Source organism: Nipponia nippon, unplaced genomic scaffold (assembly GCF_047370975.1).
Source record: "Nipponia nippon isolate SJK-2023a ecotype South Korea unplaced genomic scaffold, ASM4737097v1 scaffold_2, whole genome shotgun sequence".
NCBI lineage: Eukaryota > Metazoa > Chordata > Aves > Pelecaniformes > Threskiornithidae > Nipponia > Nipponia nippon.
Window position 1 is genome coordinate 51,320,128 of NW_028262336.1, and position 16,122 is coordinate 51,336,249.

The 16,122-nt window shown below is 40.4% G+C and overlaps 1 protein-coding gene across 4 annotated transcripts in view; it reads left to right on the forward strand.

The window, feature by feature from the left end:
* MID1 (midline 1) overlaps window positions 1-16,122 on the forward strand; it is a 357,917-nt gene that overhangs the window by 329,522 nt on the left and 12,273 nt on the right. For all 4 annotated transcript variants that reach the window (XM_087758360.1, XM_087758359.1, XM_087758361.1 and 1 more), the window contains exons 6-7: window positions 772-899; window positions 9,833-9,976. In XM_087758360.1, the coding sequence (XP_087614486.1) occupies window positions 772-899; window positions 9,833-9,976 (272 nt within the window). The remainder of the gene's footprint in view (window positions 1-771; window positions 900-9,832; window positions 9,977-16,122) is intronic.

Genomic DNA, 16,122 nt, shown 5'->3' on the forward strand with positions numbered 1-16,122 from the left:
TTCTGTAAACATATCCAGTATCCAGTAACACATATTTTGAGGCATCAGGATGAAGGATCTGAAAGATACATCCTGATAGCAGTTTTCTTGTGAAAGCTCATCTCTCTATATTAGTACTGCTGGACAGACAAAAAGTGGATGTAGCTCCTGCAATGAGGTAAGCGAGGAGACTTTTCAGTTTTGGAGGAAATGTAAGTATGCACACACGCTTTGCAGGGAAAAACCTTTCAAAATAAACTGTGCTGACATCTATTTGTTTTATCTCCCCCCTGTGCTTTTTGAAGTTAGCAGCAGCGTGCTGTGCTAAACAGCTGAGGAGGTGTGGGGATCTGCACCAAGCCCTTGGGACAGCAGTGCCAAGGAATGCCTGGAGCAAGAAACTGCTTCAGAAAACAAGGGTGGGGAGAGATGCAACATCTGTCAGGATTGCTTAAAACACAGATAAATATGGTGCTGTTACTACTTTGGTTCAGTGGGTGGCTAGAAAGAACAATTCAAAGTATATTGTTGTTTAACCAATATATTGTTAAAAACTTATCTGTCACTGCATGTCAGGCAGAAGCTAAGTAATAAGAGATTTTTACTGGAGATTTTACTTGCAAAAATAAAAGTGGCAGGAGAAGCTCCTAACTTAAACCCTATAAATAAAATACATGTAAAAGTTTTTGTCAAGCTTTTTGAGAAGTGGTAACAATCATAATGATCAGGTCCTACCTTGATGTGAAAGTTATTGTATCTTGGGCGCTAAAAGACTTTTTCTTTTCATTATAGGGTCTCCATGGCAACTGCATCCTCCCAGGTTCTAATTCCTGAAATTAATCTCAACGATACTTTTGATACTTTCGCACTTGATTTTACCAGGGAGAAGAAATTGTTGGAATGCCTTGATTACCTTACAGGTAATTTTTTTCTCAAGGTGCTACTATTATATGCTCCTCATAAACTAGTAGTGATAGGATTTTCTTCATTCCTCTCTGTGGTCAGTTAACTTTGGCTTGACTGCCAGGTGCCCACCAAGCCACTCTCTCACTCCACCTCCTCAGTAAGACAGGGGGAGAAAATAAGATTAAAAGCTAATGGGTTGAGGTAAGGACAGGGAGATCACTCAATGGTTACTGCTACAGGCAAAACAGACTCAACTTGGGGAAGATTAATGTAATTTATTGCCAATTAATTGTAACAGTAAGATGCTAAGAAAGAAAAACAAAACTAAAAACACTTCCCCCCACACCCCATCCTTCTTCCCAGGCTCAACTTCCCTCCCAACTCTTCTACCTCCTCCTCCTCCTGAGTGGCACGGGGGGATGTGGAATGGGGGTTGCGGTCAGTTCATCAGACGTCATCTCTGCCACTCCTTCCTCCTCACGCTCTTCCTGTACTCCGGTGTGGGCTCCCTCCCACAGGATGCAGTTCTTCACAAACTTCTCCAAGATGGGTCCTTCCCACAGGCTGCAGTTCTCCAAGAACTGCTCCAGCATGGGTCCTTTCCACAGATTACAGTCCTTCAGGAACAGACTGCTCCATTGTGGGTCCCCCATGAGCCATGGTTCCTGCCAGAAAACTTGCTCCTGCGTGGCCTCCTTTCTGCAAGCTGCAGCTTCCTTCAGGGCATATCCACCTGCTCCAGTGTGGGTCCTCCACAGGCTGCAGGTGGACATCTGCTCCACTGCGGTCCTCCATGGGCTGCAGGGGGACAGCCTGCCTCACCATGGTCTTCTCCATGGGCTGCAGGGGAATCTCTGCTCCAGCGCCTGCAGCACCTCCTCCCCCTCCTTCTTCACAGACCTTGGTTTCTGCAGGGCTGCTTCTCTCACATTTTCTCACTCCTCTCTTTCCCAGCTGCTGCACAGCCTTTTTTCCCCTTTCTTAAATACATTATCACAGAGGCACTACTAGCCTCAGTGATGGACTCAGCCTTGGGCAGCATGGGTCTGTCTTAGAACTGGCTGTGTGGACTCAGCCTTGGGCAGCATGGGTCTGTCTTAGAACTGGCTGTGTCGGACATGGGCTCAGCTCCTGGTCTTTCCTCACAAAAGTGACCCCTGCAGTCCAACCACTACCAAAACCTTGCCACATAAACCCAATACACTCTCCCTCTTAATCCTGAATATATTAACCCCAGCAGCCCCAGAATGCCCCAGGAAGGATTAGGTGCTACAGAAGACAACTGGAATGCATTTGCTACCTCCTCTCCTTGCATTCCTCCTCACCAGGGTGTGGGCAAGTGGGAGTGAGAAATGGTTAAAAGCCACCACAGCAGAGTGAAATGAAAGAACAGCTGGAGCTTAGCCTGGAGCAGCCAGAGGAGGGAGAGCAAGGACCAAATCCCATTTCCCGGGGGGATGGATGCTCCACATGTTACCCTCTCCCTTGGGGCTGCCTCCTTGATGCAGCAGATTGCAGCCTGGCAGATTTCCCACGAGCAACCAGAAGCTGTTCAAGCAATCAACATCAAGGGCTCAGCAATGAAAGATGTTTTCTCATGCCAGTGACACTGTGTATTTCCCTCATCACAGAACTGGAGAACCTCGCTGTGTCTGGGACTAGAGAGCACGCAGTGTGCTCTGTGCCAGGGTGTGGGATGGGTTCTCTGCAGAGCAGAGCCCCAGCTTGCTTAACTGAGAGCTTTGGCCTGAAGAAGCCTGCAGGATTAGACCCTTACTGGAGGCCTGAGTAATGTGCGATCTCAGAGTATATAATGACTCACAAAGAGAAACAAATTACTGTAATTTAGGGTGTTTTGATTTCAATGCCAGAATTAGAACAATTCATTCCAGTTCAATTGAAAACAGAAGAGACACAGAGTAGGTTTTCATTTTGCAGGGTCTTTAAGCATCTGCTGTTAACAGCGAGAATTTGCAATGAAAGTCACAAAGCACTGTTAGCAAAGCACTTGAAAATGCTTCCTGACCCCATTCTCTTATCCCAGTTTGTAGGAGATATACCCATGTTATTTCAGAAGAATGTGGGAGCATGGAGTCTCCTCATTGCCAACCACTGGATCTTTTTCATGCAGAGAGCTGGTTTCTGGCTTTTCTGCAGGGGAATAAGTGAACAGATTAGTACTGGGAAGAGCAAGACTGTCTGCATGCACAGGGCAGCACCACCCTTGCGTTACAGAGCTGTGGGATTCTTGCCATATCTGAACGAGAGATTTTATCTGCAAGAAATTTCTGTATCACTGTGTAACTGGTGAATGCAATCAGTGTTTAACACATACTCAAGTAAATAATACACAATAATAATGTGGTGAGAGTCACTTGAACTTTTTATACAGCACCAGTGAAATGTTATAGTGTCTGCCTCTCCCCAAAGTCTGCTGGAATTTTGCTACCATGTTGAGTATTCACCCCAAAATTATAAAAAGACAAGGAAATTAAAGGAAGGATTAAGAAAAAGCCAGGCTCAATTGCCCTAACCTAGGAATCTACCTGTAAAATAATCAGCCTCAGCTTCCTTTATAGTCAAAGAAGAGGAATAACCACCTCATTTTAAGGCACGTATATCAGTCAGTTGACTTCATTCTGGAGGTGCCTATTTCTCCCAGCTGTCTCCAAACAGAGGCTAGAGAGACTCATTCAAATATAGATAATAGTGGTTTACATCTTTAAATTTATAAGAAGTGAACTCCATCTAGCAATCTGTTCCCACACCCCCCAGGTCTTCTCCCGTTTCCACATCCCATGTCAATATTACCAACCTAATTGCTGTGCACTGCAGAAAATGAAGGTTGGATCTGTACCAAAATGAAGGGTAGTCTTACTACAGGGTGCAATGCCATGAAGATCCTTTCTGCATTCCACCATGCTGGCTGTGCTATTTACACAGCTCCTTCTCTGCCTTCTTCCTACCTCATCCACAGTCTTGAAAAATTTCTCACAATGCAGTCTAAGGGAACTTGTGAACATATCAAGCAGTTTAGCTGTTTTTTCCTAATTACCATTTTTATCCTTGCCCTTGATGCTCAATGAAGAACAGTTTTAGCTGGCTCTGTCTTTGTACTATTTTTCTTCACATTAATAAATAGCATATGGCTGCAATGGCAAAATCCAAACCACATGTCCAAATTATCTGAGCATAAGATACAACCTATGCAGACAGTTAAAATACGTTTATGTAAATATATGTATATATGTAATCTATATGTGTATATGTATAGTCCCAAGAGTCAAATGCACTTGATTATTCTCTATTGTTGTTCAGAAACTCTAGAGGAAGATTTATTTTATTTTACCCCTTTCAGATTGATGAATGGAATCTTCATAGATCTTAAACTGAAAACTGTGTGACAGAGTGAATTGGGCTTTACTTTTATCATATTTCACAGTTAAGTAAAATGAAGACCATTTGTAAGTCCTACTGGTACATCTGTGTTGTGAGTCAAGTGAAGAAGCCTATACTATATCGATCGTCTGTACTGCTTCTGAACAAAATGTCAAAGCCTGAATTCCAGCTTCATTGTGTCTGCTGTCAGTTGCCTTCGAAGCAATTGACCTTGGTTGTCTTCTGGAGATATTCTTCTCTTTTGGTTTTTCCCAATGTACTATTTGTCAGATCTTCTTCAGCCTCCATCTCCCCAACCCCAGTTTTCTATATGTGGCACATTGAAGTTTGCATCTTTCTTCCTAGGCTATTTCTTTCCCAAATATGAATTTAACTAGTTTATGCTTATTATCTACACAGCTGTCTGTCCAAAGCTTCTGTTATCCAAATGAAAATCTCTGATATCGCTCTGAAAGTTGCCAGCCAGACATTGAGATGTCAAGCTCAGTATAGTAAAACAATACCCTTAATCTTCCTCTGACTGTTCTATCCTCTGTATATATATATAGCCTTGACATCTTTTGAAAGCTTTCTTATCTTGCCAGTTGCTCATGTTCTTCATCTGGAACTCATCTTTTTCTAAACATGTATCTAGCTAGATTATCAGGCAATGCATATGACTTGCAAACTCTCTGCACAATGTTACTAACATAAGGACTTTTTGTATCCAGTGTGAATCAAAAATATTTGTTCTGTGTCTTAATACTTTGAAATCAATTGCAGAAACATCTATTCTTTGACCTTGCAGTTTGCCCTGCTTCAGAAATCCCATCTGAAACGATGATACATTTTCTTCATCCATCACTTCAGCTATGACTGTACTAAATATGCATTGCCTAGCATATACCAGCATTTTTTTCACACAAAAACAACTTCATTCTGGAAACCCTTCACACCCTGTCTTTCCTCTTACCTCTTTCAGTATTAAAAGATCAAAAACCACCTCCAGCCAGCTCAGTCTTGTGCTTTGGGTGTAATCTCTTCTTACTCTGTTGGTTTTGAGCAGTTCTGGCCTAAAGGTAGGTAGGTACCTACATGGTTGTATGACTGAGGTCTTGATGCCAACTTATGCATGACATGTTACTAACACATCAAATTTGTATCCACATCTGATGTAACTGTGCCTTTCAAGTTCCTGCATGCTGGTTCAGTCTAGTGTCATGATACACCATGGAGCCAGTAATGAACAGCTGAGAGAGGTTCAGAGCAGCTTCCTCAACTCCTTCATGTTTGTACCAGCAGTATGAATATTTCTAGCACCATTAAGTCAAGGAGGTGACTTAGATCTTTGGTTTTTACTCAGTATCAAGATCAGTAAGGAACCCTTACAAAGTGAATCAAATCACCCCATGCCAGCAGGGAGGTGGAGACTGAGCAAACAAAAGGAAGTTGAGGTGGTTTTAGTCAATCTCTGTGACCTTGAGCTGAAAGGATGTAGAAATAGTCTCAGTAGTCACCCAGGAGCCACTGCATTTCATGCTGGGATTCATCAATGAGAGGTGGAAGTTTCCCTAAACTGCTTCTCAGGTGTGTGGACCACAAGTACTTTCAGTCTGCTTCAGAGCAAAAGCCACACAGATGACATTGAATGGAAGAGTGGGTTAGACTAACCAGGTTGAAAGGGTGTAGGTATACTCACAAGGTCAGTTACTTTGGGGAGCAAATTTAAGAAACTGGTTTTCTAATATTAGTTATTGCCTTTCAGGCACTTCAGATGTGGTTCCTCACTATTTAAGTGTGCCTGCTCCGTTTTGAGTTGAAGTCACACAAATTAACTAAAACAGCCTTCAGCAATGATTTTCACTCTTGTCAGAGAGTGTTGATTCATGAACACAGACGGATGAAAGTCAATGTGACCGAAGCAGTTACTGCTCCCAGGTGGTTGCTGTGGTCCTCTGTGGAGATTGACACCCCATGACCAAGGAGAGCTACAGATGTTAAGAAGCAATTCCTTAAACCACTACAGCTTTCATTGTGCCTTGCTAAGTCTGCTGGCACTGATTCCAGGTTCCCTCACTTCTCAAGGCTGTAAATTTGGGGTTTTCAGGAGCTGCTTCACGTTTTTTTCAGCTCTTCCTGACATTGGGTAGCTGTTTGTAGGCAGGAGGCTGCCAATAGCTGAGGGTATTAACAGCATCAGCTGTCAAACTTCAGTCTTCTTACTGTTGCAAGTCAGTGCTCCATCCTCACCCTGAAATGGACTGGAAGGGCTCATGGGCAATCACTGCTTCTCCACCAGGAAAGAGGACCGAAGGGTGGATAAGAGGCTTTATGTCTTCCACTGCTGTGCTGGAAGCATGCTGGGCTTCCTCCTCCTGAGCAGCGGTGGAGCACACCCGAGCCAAGGCCACGTGAGGGAAGGTGCTGGTGCAGTCCCGAGATTGCTCTGGAGTCTCCGTAGAGCTTTCCCTGTGGCACCTGAGCTCTGTAGCAGTACTAGTAAATGTGATAAGCAAATCACACACTATCAAATGTAATAATGAAGATTAAGGTCAATCTCTTTAATTCCATTACGGACTTACGCTCTCCAAAGGAGTCTGTGCTGTGGAATGATGAATTTGGCAGTCAGACTTCTACATTATTTTAAAAGTTGTAACAAACCATTTGCATGTAGACTTCCCTGTCTGTCTGCAGGAGAAGCAGCTATATTTTTTTTCTGTTCTAAGTGGTTTATGAAATGAGTGTTGCTGAAGAGCTGAATTTCATGCAGCATAGTCTCAGGCAGGTGTGGGTTAATCACAAGAGCAAGGGAAAAGATGTCCTGCTTAGGTCAAATCTCTTCTTTCTGTCATTCTCATTACATGAAGGCCTGTAAATCTCCAGCCATAAGGCCAGCCAGGTTGCATATGAAGAGAGAACTTAGGCTGTCATTTTCAAAGGAGTTGAAAACACTTAGGTACTATTGAAATGCAGTTTACAGTTCATTAAACCTTCAGTAATTGTTGCTTTCCATTAAATTAATATTTGTTATCTGTGTTGTAGTAATAGCAGGTACATTTCTCAAGTAAAAGGTTTCACGCTGGTAGGAGCAGAAGACTGAAGAAGACTTTAGTTGAATAGTGGAAAAAAGGATCCACTCGTATATTTGTAATTAACGTTTTATTCAAATTTTTTTTTTGTCTTTGAAGGAAAGGCAAAATATGAAAATGAAGCCTCAGCTAGAAAAAAAAAAATAACTCCTGTAGATTGTTCTGCTGGATACATTTTTGAAACATAGCTGATAGGACCGATGCAGTACTGCATAGCTTTCACAACAGTTAGTTGGCCTCAGTATACAACCTCTAAACTGCAGCATTAATCTTTCCAGAAGATTTCAGGGTTTTTTCTCCTCCTTTTGTTTATATTCCCCTCCTGGATGACTGTTCTTATTTTAGTTCATTTCTCTCTCTGTTAATATCCATCTGTCCCAAGGGTTGCTCTGCTGAGGAAAAAAAAAAAGGCATTGGTAAGCTTCCGTGCTAAAATATTCAGAGCATCACAAATCACAGTCGTATCATGAAACACATCTGAATGTTTCCTTATGCCCCTTGGTTGAAAGAGGCTGCTTGGAAAGGTGTCTGCACTTTAATTCTTGGGAACTGTCGTGGCTTAACCCCAGCCAGCAACTAAGCACCACACAGCTGCTCGCTCACTCTCCCCTCCCTCCCCCCGGTGGGATGGGGGAGAGAATCAGAAGGGTAAAAGGGGAAAACTTGTGGGCTGAGATAAGAACAGTTTAATATCTGAAGTAAAATAAAAATAGAACAGTAGTAATGGTAATAATAATAATAATAAAAACAAATAATAATAATACAATAGTAATACAAAGCAAGTGATGATACACTATACAATTGCTCACCACCCACTGACTGATGCCCAGCCCATCCCCAGGCAGCAATCGCTGTCCCCCAGCCAACTCCCCTAGTTTATATACTGAGCATGACGTCATACCGTATGGCATAGCCCTGTGGCCAGTCTGGGTCAGCTGTCCTGGCTGTGCCCCCTCCCAGCTTCTTGTGCACCAGGCAGAGCATGGGAAGCTGAAAAGTCCTTGACCAGTGTGAGCGCCACTTAGCAACTACTTAGCACTGCTTAGCAAGAACCAAAGCATCAGTGTGTTATGACACTGTTCTCATCCTAAATCCAAAACACAGCACCATACCGGCTACCAAGAAGAAAATTAACTCTATCCCAGCTGAAACCAGGACAGGAACATACACCAGTAAACCAGGGACATGAACTATAAAAATTCTTAATGGAAAGTTTCATAAAAATAAGATGTTGCAAAAGTAAAAGTGGAATTCCTTCAGAGGGACTTTTTTTGAGGCCATTGTTTGTGGCTAACAGAAGTTAAAGAGCTGCAGCAAAAATACCATTCAGAGTTGCCTTCCTTTTCCTTTAATACAGGCATATTGTGCTTGTTTCAGCTTGAGTGCCCTCCTTCCTCACTCTGTGACAGCTGGGAGGAACACTATGAAACACAAGGATTTTTTTTTTGCATGATGGTGGCATGTAGGGAAGATGATGAGGAATGAAGCTCCCACCAAGACAAGCATGCAGGAAGGCCCACCGGTCTTTCAAAGAAAGACTCATTTGTTTCTTATTTAGGTTTTTGGCTTTGTGAAGAATGCAAACAAGGAAAATTCAGACCTAAGAATTTTGCTTCAAGTTTCACTTCTTTAAACAGGTCTTTAAAACAAACCTGTGTGTTAATATGGGAGAAGAATGTATAACTTGCTATACACAGATCTTGCTTGTTGATTAAAAAAAAAGAAATAGAGGGACAACTTTTTATTAAAGTTTGGATTGTTTTCTAGAATTATTTAATTAGCAATGACATTGAAGATTAGGTTATAATAGTCTTACAGTCATGATGTTATGATAAGAAATCATTATGTAAGGGTGAAAAAAAGCGAGTTGTATAGCCAACAGAAATTATATGCATCTATATTAGAAAGGATAGCTAGGAAATAAATAAAAATGAATTTGAAGAGAGGAGAAGATTGAGCATGAAAGCATGAGTGTTTGGAAGCTTTCCCAAAGCTATATTTTTTAAGTACCACTTATGCCAATCTCTGGTAAGATAGGCTAGGCAAACACTGCTTTCAAGTCAACAGTGAAGAGTGTTGACTCTCCCTCTTGATATACGCATCAATGAAACCTTGATAATTTTGGTGTGATGGTCAGAAACAATCCTAGAAAAAGTAACATGTTGATTGTACCCATTTAATCACAGTTTCATGTGACCACCAACACATAGCTTATGCTAGGGCATCTGAAACTAAAGCTACTTTAATAAAAAAATATTTTCAAAATCTGGAGTTCCTAGGTGGTTATATTGACAGTAAGAATACCTTTGCAACAATTTATTAATAATCAAAGTTCCTACTGGAATTAGCAAAAAGTTGTTGGAAAGTCTGTTGGATGGTATAGCTACAAACTCATACATCAGATGCATCCCCTAATCTCAGGTGAGAAGGGAAATATTTTACTGATTGTGTCAGTAAGCCTCCTCTGTTGTATCTCACAGCTCCCAACCCACCCACCATTCGAGAAGAGCTCTGTACAGCTTCTTATGATACCATTACTGTCCACTGGACGTCGGATGACGAGTTCAGTGTGGTCTCTTATGAGCTGCAGTACACCATCTTCACCGGACAAGCAAATGTTGTTAGTAAGTATAAACCTTCTCTTTTCTAGTTCTGTTTCCTTATGGTTTCTCTGGAAACTAAGTGCCTATAAGTATAAATGTAGGAAAAAATGTTTTCTAGGAAGATTTAAAGCCAAAATTTTAAATCCAAACCAATAATGATTTCAAAAGGTTATAAAATTCAGAACTGATCCAGTTAAAATTGCTTGTGTCTTTTCTGGGAGTGCCATGTAGTCGGAGCTTTTGAAGACTAAACCCAGCACATATTCCAAAAGGCACAAGTATTGTCCATGTTAACAGGACTTGTCTCTTGCGTCCTAGGTCCCTTGCTGCAGATGTAGCAGGGACAAAGACCTCAGTTCCACTGACTGGGCTAGTCAGGCCCTTGGGAGCCTGTGTTGAACTAGTCATTAGTTAGAACTGCAGCCCCGTTGTCATTTAGAAACCCTTGACAACTGGACCTTTGTCAGAAATACAGATTAAAAGTCCTTCCCTCTGATTTTTACTGTCTTCAAGGCTACAAAGCATAGGTCTCAGTTAGTTTACTGAAGGCTAAGGCAGCAAACATCAGTGGAACAACAATTAATGTGGTAACTTTGTTCAATTTATAATGACATTAACAATCATTCCTTTATATTTTGTATTGTAGCACATTTTTTATTAAATGCACTCTCCGTTTTGAATCTGTGATTTTCCTTAGTGGACAAACTTACTGATTATTCCTTGGATTGTTTTGTTAAATAACTGTTTCTCCAAGAAAACAATGTTGTCTAATCTTTGGCCAGGAAGTCAACACTTTTGGGTTCAGTGCATAGTGACCATTGACTATGAATTTAGAGAAGTCATTTAACATCTTCCTGTTCCCGTATGTTTAACAAGAATACCACTAGCTGACACATACTTTATGAAACAAGGGTTCTGAAATGAACCAAATCAATCAAAAGGTGGAGTTTGTTCAGTCAACATGTATTTAAATGGGGAACTCATTGCCCCAGAGGGTTGTTGTGTTTTTGAGTTCAAGAGATGACTGGACAAATCATGCAAGAAAAATCCACTGAGAAGAATGAAGTGCAGAGACTTCCTCCTGGCTCGGGAAGTGCCAGAGCTGTAAGCTGTTGAGGCCAGGGAAAGCAAAGTGACTGTGTGCTTTCCATGTTCCTTAACACCTTCCTACGCTCTTGCTTTTGTCCACCATCAGATACTCTGGCCACACACTGAGCTAGATAGGCTTAGCTCTGACCCAGTGCAGAAGTGTTTTTCTTCTTACAAAATTTGTTGAGATACTTTGATGAAAGTCAGTGCTGCAGACATGTTTACATGCTTTATGTCAGTGGAAAAATGGTATGGACTATGCCAAGTTTCAGTACTGAGCCAAACTCTTGCACTGACTCCTCTGTGGCTGTGTGCACCTCATTTTCTCCATCTCTAAACTGGAGTTAGTTTTCCAAGCCATCTGAAGGCATATCTGAGGATTCATGTGCTGGCATTTTAACACCATTTTTAAGTAGCATACAGTGAATATAGTATGGTATTCAGGATTGACTAAAATATAAGGTGGACTATCGAAAATTTGATGAGTGTTTTGCCAAAACCTCCATTTAGTATTTCACGAAACAGCCTAATTTTGCACAACACACTGTAAAATTTGAGACTGCTGGAAAGACAAGTAAACTTCAACACATGCTCCTACATCTGAGCAAGCTGGATAATGAAAAGGTCTAACAGTAACTTGGAACAAATTGGAGGAATGTAGATAAGGAAGGAAAAGTTTCCCTGATTAATCACTACTAAGCAGACAGGACTTAATGATAACACAGTAGGTTGCTTGTTTTCTAACCTATTTTTATCTATGGCTTTTTGCTAGAAGCCTTTATGCAAGTCAGTTATTGGCATTATGTGTGAACATGGGAGTAGAAAGGTATGCCATTTCCACACCTTTGTGATGTAGGGTTTTACTGTTTGCTTACTAGTGAATAAATAACAAGGTATTTTGGTTTTAGGCTGTATTGTAGGTTTCCCATGTGGAGATGAAAGCTTTGATCTGCAAAACATGTATCAATTAGTCTATTTTCAGAGATGCAACATGATAATTTTTGGGTATAGCATGAAGTGCTCAGTGTGCAGTCTGAACTTTCATTTTATCACTTTCCAAAAATGGTGTCATTACAAGTTTGAAGAGAAAACAAATTAACACTGTAAGAAACTTTGTTTACAAAATGCTCTGAAGACCTTAAATGACATGAAAGAAAAGGAAGAACTGGCCCTTTTTTTTTTTTTTTTGACTGCAGCTAGCTCTTACACAAAATTCCTGGCTGTTAGTTTCAATTTAATTGAAAGCTATAATTTTAACCCAAATTAAATACGTGCATATATAAGTATATGTGGAAGGGTTTTCTAAATGTTGCAAAGCTTTTTTTTTAACCTCGTTATTTAATGTAGACTTGAACAACTCCAAAGGAGGTGTTCCTGCCAAATCTAACTGCTACAGATCTGCCCAGGTTTCTAACACATGGGACTCTCCCAGTTCATTCCAGCTTCCAGTGGTACTGGAGATTTGCCCGCTAACGTCCTGATTTTACTCAGAACACTGCTTGGATGTTTCTTCACTTTGTTGGATTATATTCTTTATCCTGCAGGAGGGTCTAATATCCCAACCTTTATAAATGACTTTCCAAGATTGTCCCTATAATATCAGAGTGTACCTTAGTAGTGCGATTGAACACAGAGAGCTATTTTCCCTGTAAGAAGCATTAGCAGACGCTGCACTGCAGCCTTCGTGTTTTGATGAAATGAAGCTAGATTAATTATTTTTTTTTTAAATTCTATTTTAATGGAATAGATTTTGGATTAGCACAAATTTCTTTCTCTTTATGGCATTTGCATGCTGTTGCACATAATTTTTTTTTTTATTTCTCTGTCATATCCTAAGAAGTTTCCATCAGTGTTGTGTGTTGCCCATAGCAGATAATGTAAACAGGTTCCTAGATTGTCTTCAGGTCTGTGTTTTTGTAGCTATGAATTAGTCACAAGGGAATAGCCAGAGTACTGCATTAAACCAACAAGCTTTTTCCCCTGAGATAATAGGAATCACTTTGCATACATACCCACCTACCGTGCTAATGGAGGCTGTTATTCTGGAATCCGTTTCTTAAAACCACATAGCCAGACTGACTGCACTTTCCACTCCTCAGTATGTTTCCCTCACCAGAGGCATATATCATTCAGAGATTGCTAAGAATTCAGTAACAAAAACAAGCGATGCTGTGTTTTTTTAGTGTATTTTCTATCCAACATAATCAACTATATTCTTTTTTATTAACTGAAAAATTGGAGAGTTAACATTTGATGGAAAAGGTCCAAATAGAGTATTTCATTTTGAATCCTATTTCATACAGGAAAGATTATTTCCAAATGTGGCCAAACTGCTTGCCTATTAAATGCTTGGCAGCCCTGTTCTGTGCATGAGAGCAATACAGAACTTTAAATTAAGCAGGCTTTTACTAAAGCAGTTGTTCTCAGAGTTATACCATTTGCACATTTGCATTTCGGAGAGGCAGCTAATCACCTGCAATCTGAATATTATAAAGGCTTTTAAAATTATTTTGTCACTAGCTAGCTGACATGCATTATAAATTCATTAATCCATTTCAATACATTTTCAAGTATTTATTGAGTATGCATTTTTTTAACATCATGGAATTGCTTCAGTGTGCTTCAGGAAGGTTAAAATTTAAACACCCAGCTTTTTACTAGCTGCAATACAAGATGTCTTCATGAAAAACATATCTCTCGCTTCAAGACAAAAAGCAGTAAATAATTCTCTCTTTCCTGGTAAATGGAATTTAGGTTAGTTAGTTTCATTGTCTAAATACTAAAATTCACTGTATTAAGGATATAGTGTACTGTCAGAACCTTCCCAGTGTTACATCGTTACTCTTCCTATAAGATAGGATAAAATTTTGTTGAAGGATCTAAGACAATTAGGAGTCCAAGCTTCCATGAAAAACAGTGAGTTTATGATTCACCAATTATTGTTTTAATATTCTAGCTTTTGTCTGTTTCTGGAAGTTTTAATTTATTAAAAACAGATCCCTTACAATCTTCAGATTGCTACTGAGGATTTTAGTGGGTGTGTTTTAATGGCACAAAAGCAAGTTTGGGATAAAACCAAGAAAACTTCTGCTTCTTGAAGAGTATAAAAAGAGTGTATTTCTTAAAAACAAGCGATGTGTTTTGCATAAATCCTGCATATAATCTCTTCTTTCACGTGGGAATGCAGAGTGGGGGTGGAGAGCTGTCTGTTACCTTCACCTACTGTATTTGCTCTGCCAATTTGAATTGGTAATAATTTATTTAGGTAAAGCATTTTAAAATAATTAAAATACTCAAGAGATTAAATAACCTTCCCATGACTTTTGTGATCCTCTTCCAGTTTTCAAGAAGATATATTTTATTAAAATCTACCCATGTAAATTTTAGGAGGATTTACACCTCGGGATTTTTCCCATCTGTTTTTTAAAGTGCATCAACAGCCAACAGCAGGGAAATAGCTTTACAAATTATTACCTCCAGACTCTGAGAAACTTGTTTTGAAAACTCACACATCCTGTACGGACATCACTGTGCTCACTGCACCATTCCAGGATGTAATTTAAATTCTCTACATTTTTGTAGGCTACAGTTTTAAAATACATTGTTTTACCACCTGCATTACCCTATAAAAAGCCCTGGGTTTTTGAAACAGGAAACCTGAATGTGGCCTGGGTTAGGAGCGGGTACAGTAGGAGACCCTTGGCTCCTGCTGCTGCACCAGTGAGAAGATGTGTGCTTTTCCACTTAACCTGCAGCCACCGGCAGGGAGCTGAGAGGGCAAGTGCTGTCCCTGGATGCCCGCGTTACCAGGCTGCTTGCTCATTTCCCTGAATTTTCTTAATCATCTGCTTTTGTATTCAGAGAAGAAAGGCTGTCCTCAGAGGGCATAACTGGAGACAAATTCTTCTCATGCAGTGGCAAAATATTCTTTCATACCTAAAAGCTTAACTTGACTGCCACTAGTTACTATTCTCCGTTTTGAAGGATTTTGGACTTGTAGTTTGACACCATCAAAACTTCATTCCCAAGATTTTTGAATCAAAGTTCAATTTAAAGCCTGTTATCAAATATCTCACAGTCAGGAAGCACATAGACACATCATTGAGCCCCTTGGTGCATAGGCAAGAGCCGAGCTTGTTGGGACAGCAAGGTTTGTTGAGCAAAGTAACGGAGTCAGTCACTGCACATCCAACATTTGTTGTACACCGGTAGTCTGGGATGCCTAAGACTGGAAGGACAAAGAAAAGAAACCCAAGGTGTCCTGTGTCATCAAAGAGGATAGAGCCTTCCCCTAGAACATGAGCCAGGTCAAACAGAGGTCTGTTGGCTGTGCAGAGAGTTTAGGGTAGGTAAATTCCTAACTCAGGAGCTCTGCTCTTTGTTCAAGGTCAGGTGGGATGAATCTATACCTGCCTGCGAGCGTTTTGCTGTTAACCCCAGCAGCAGAAGCCAAGATATAGCAATACCTAAAATTATTGTGACTCTGCCTTCTGTACACAGAAATCTAAATTAAACATTAGCTAGATTATTTAATAATATAATAATTTACCCTGTGTGAGTATATACAGACTAGTGAGTATGGGGCATGTATAAATCCACATACACAGAGGACAGACTGGAGAGGAGACTCATAGCAATGCATCTGTACTTTATAGTCCTTCATATATTAGACCTGAGTTTTATACTTTGTTGAGGAGCGATCAGCCTCTGGAGGGTAATGTAAAAAGTGTAATGCAAGCCTGAAAAATGTGCCTTTTAGAGAGTATTGACTGATACAAATCTAGTTTTGAGATGATTTAGCAAAAATCTGGGCACTTCTGTGTCTGCATAAGGGTTTGTTCATATATGGCCTATGTATACCATAGACCTTTGCTTTTGAAGTGTGGTTCTGGGAGGAGAAGACACTTCCAGGACTCCTGTCTGGATTCATCCCACTTACTTAAAGACTTAAAGGTCTTTTCCGACTTAAATGATTCTATCATTCTATGATTCTACTGTCATATGTTATTTGATACCCCATCAGAGGCATCTGAGTTAGGGATTCCTTGGCCATCCTGGACTCCCTCTCAATCCAGTGA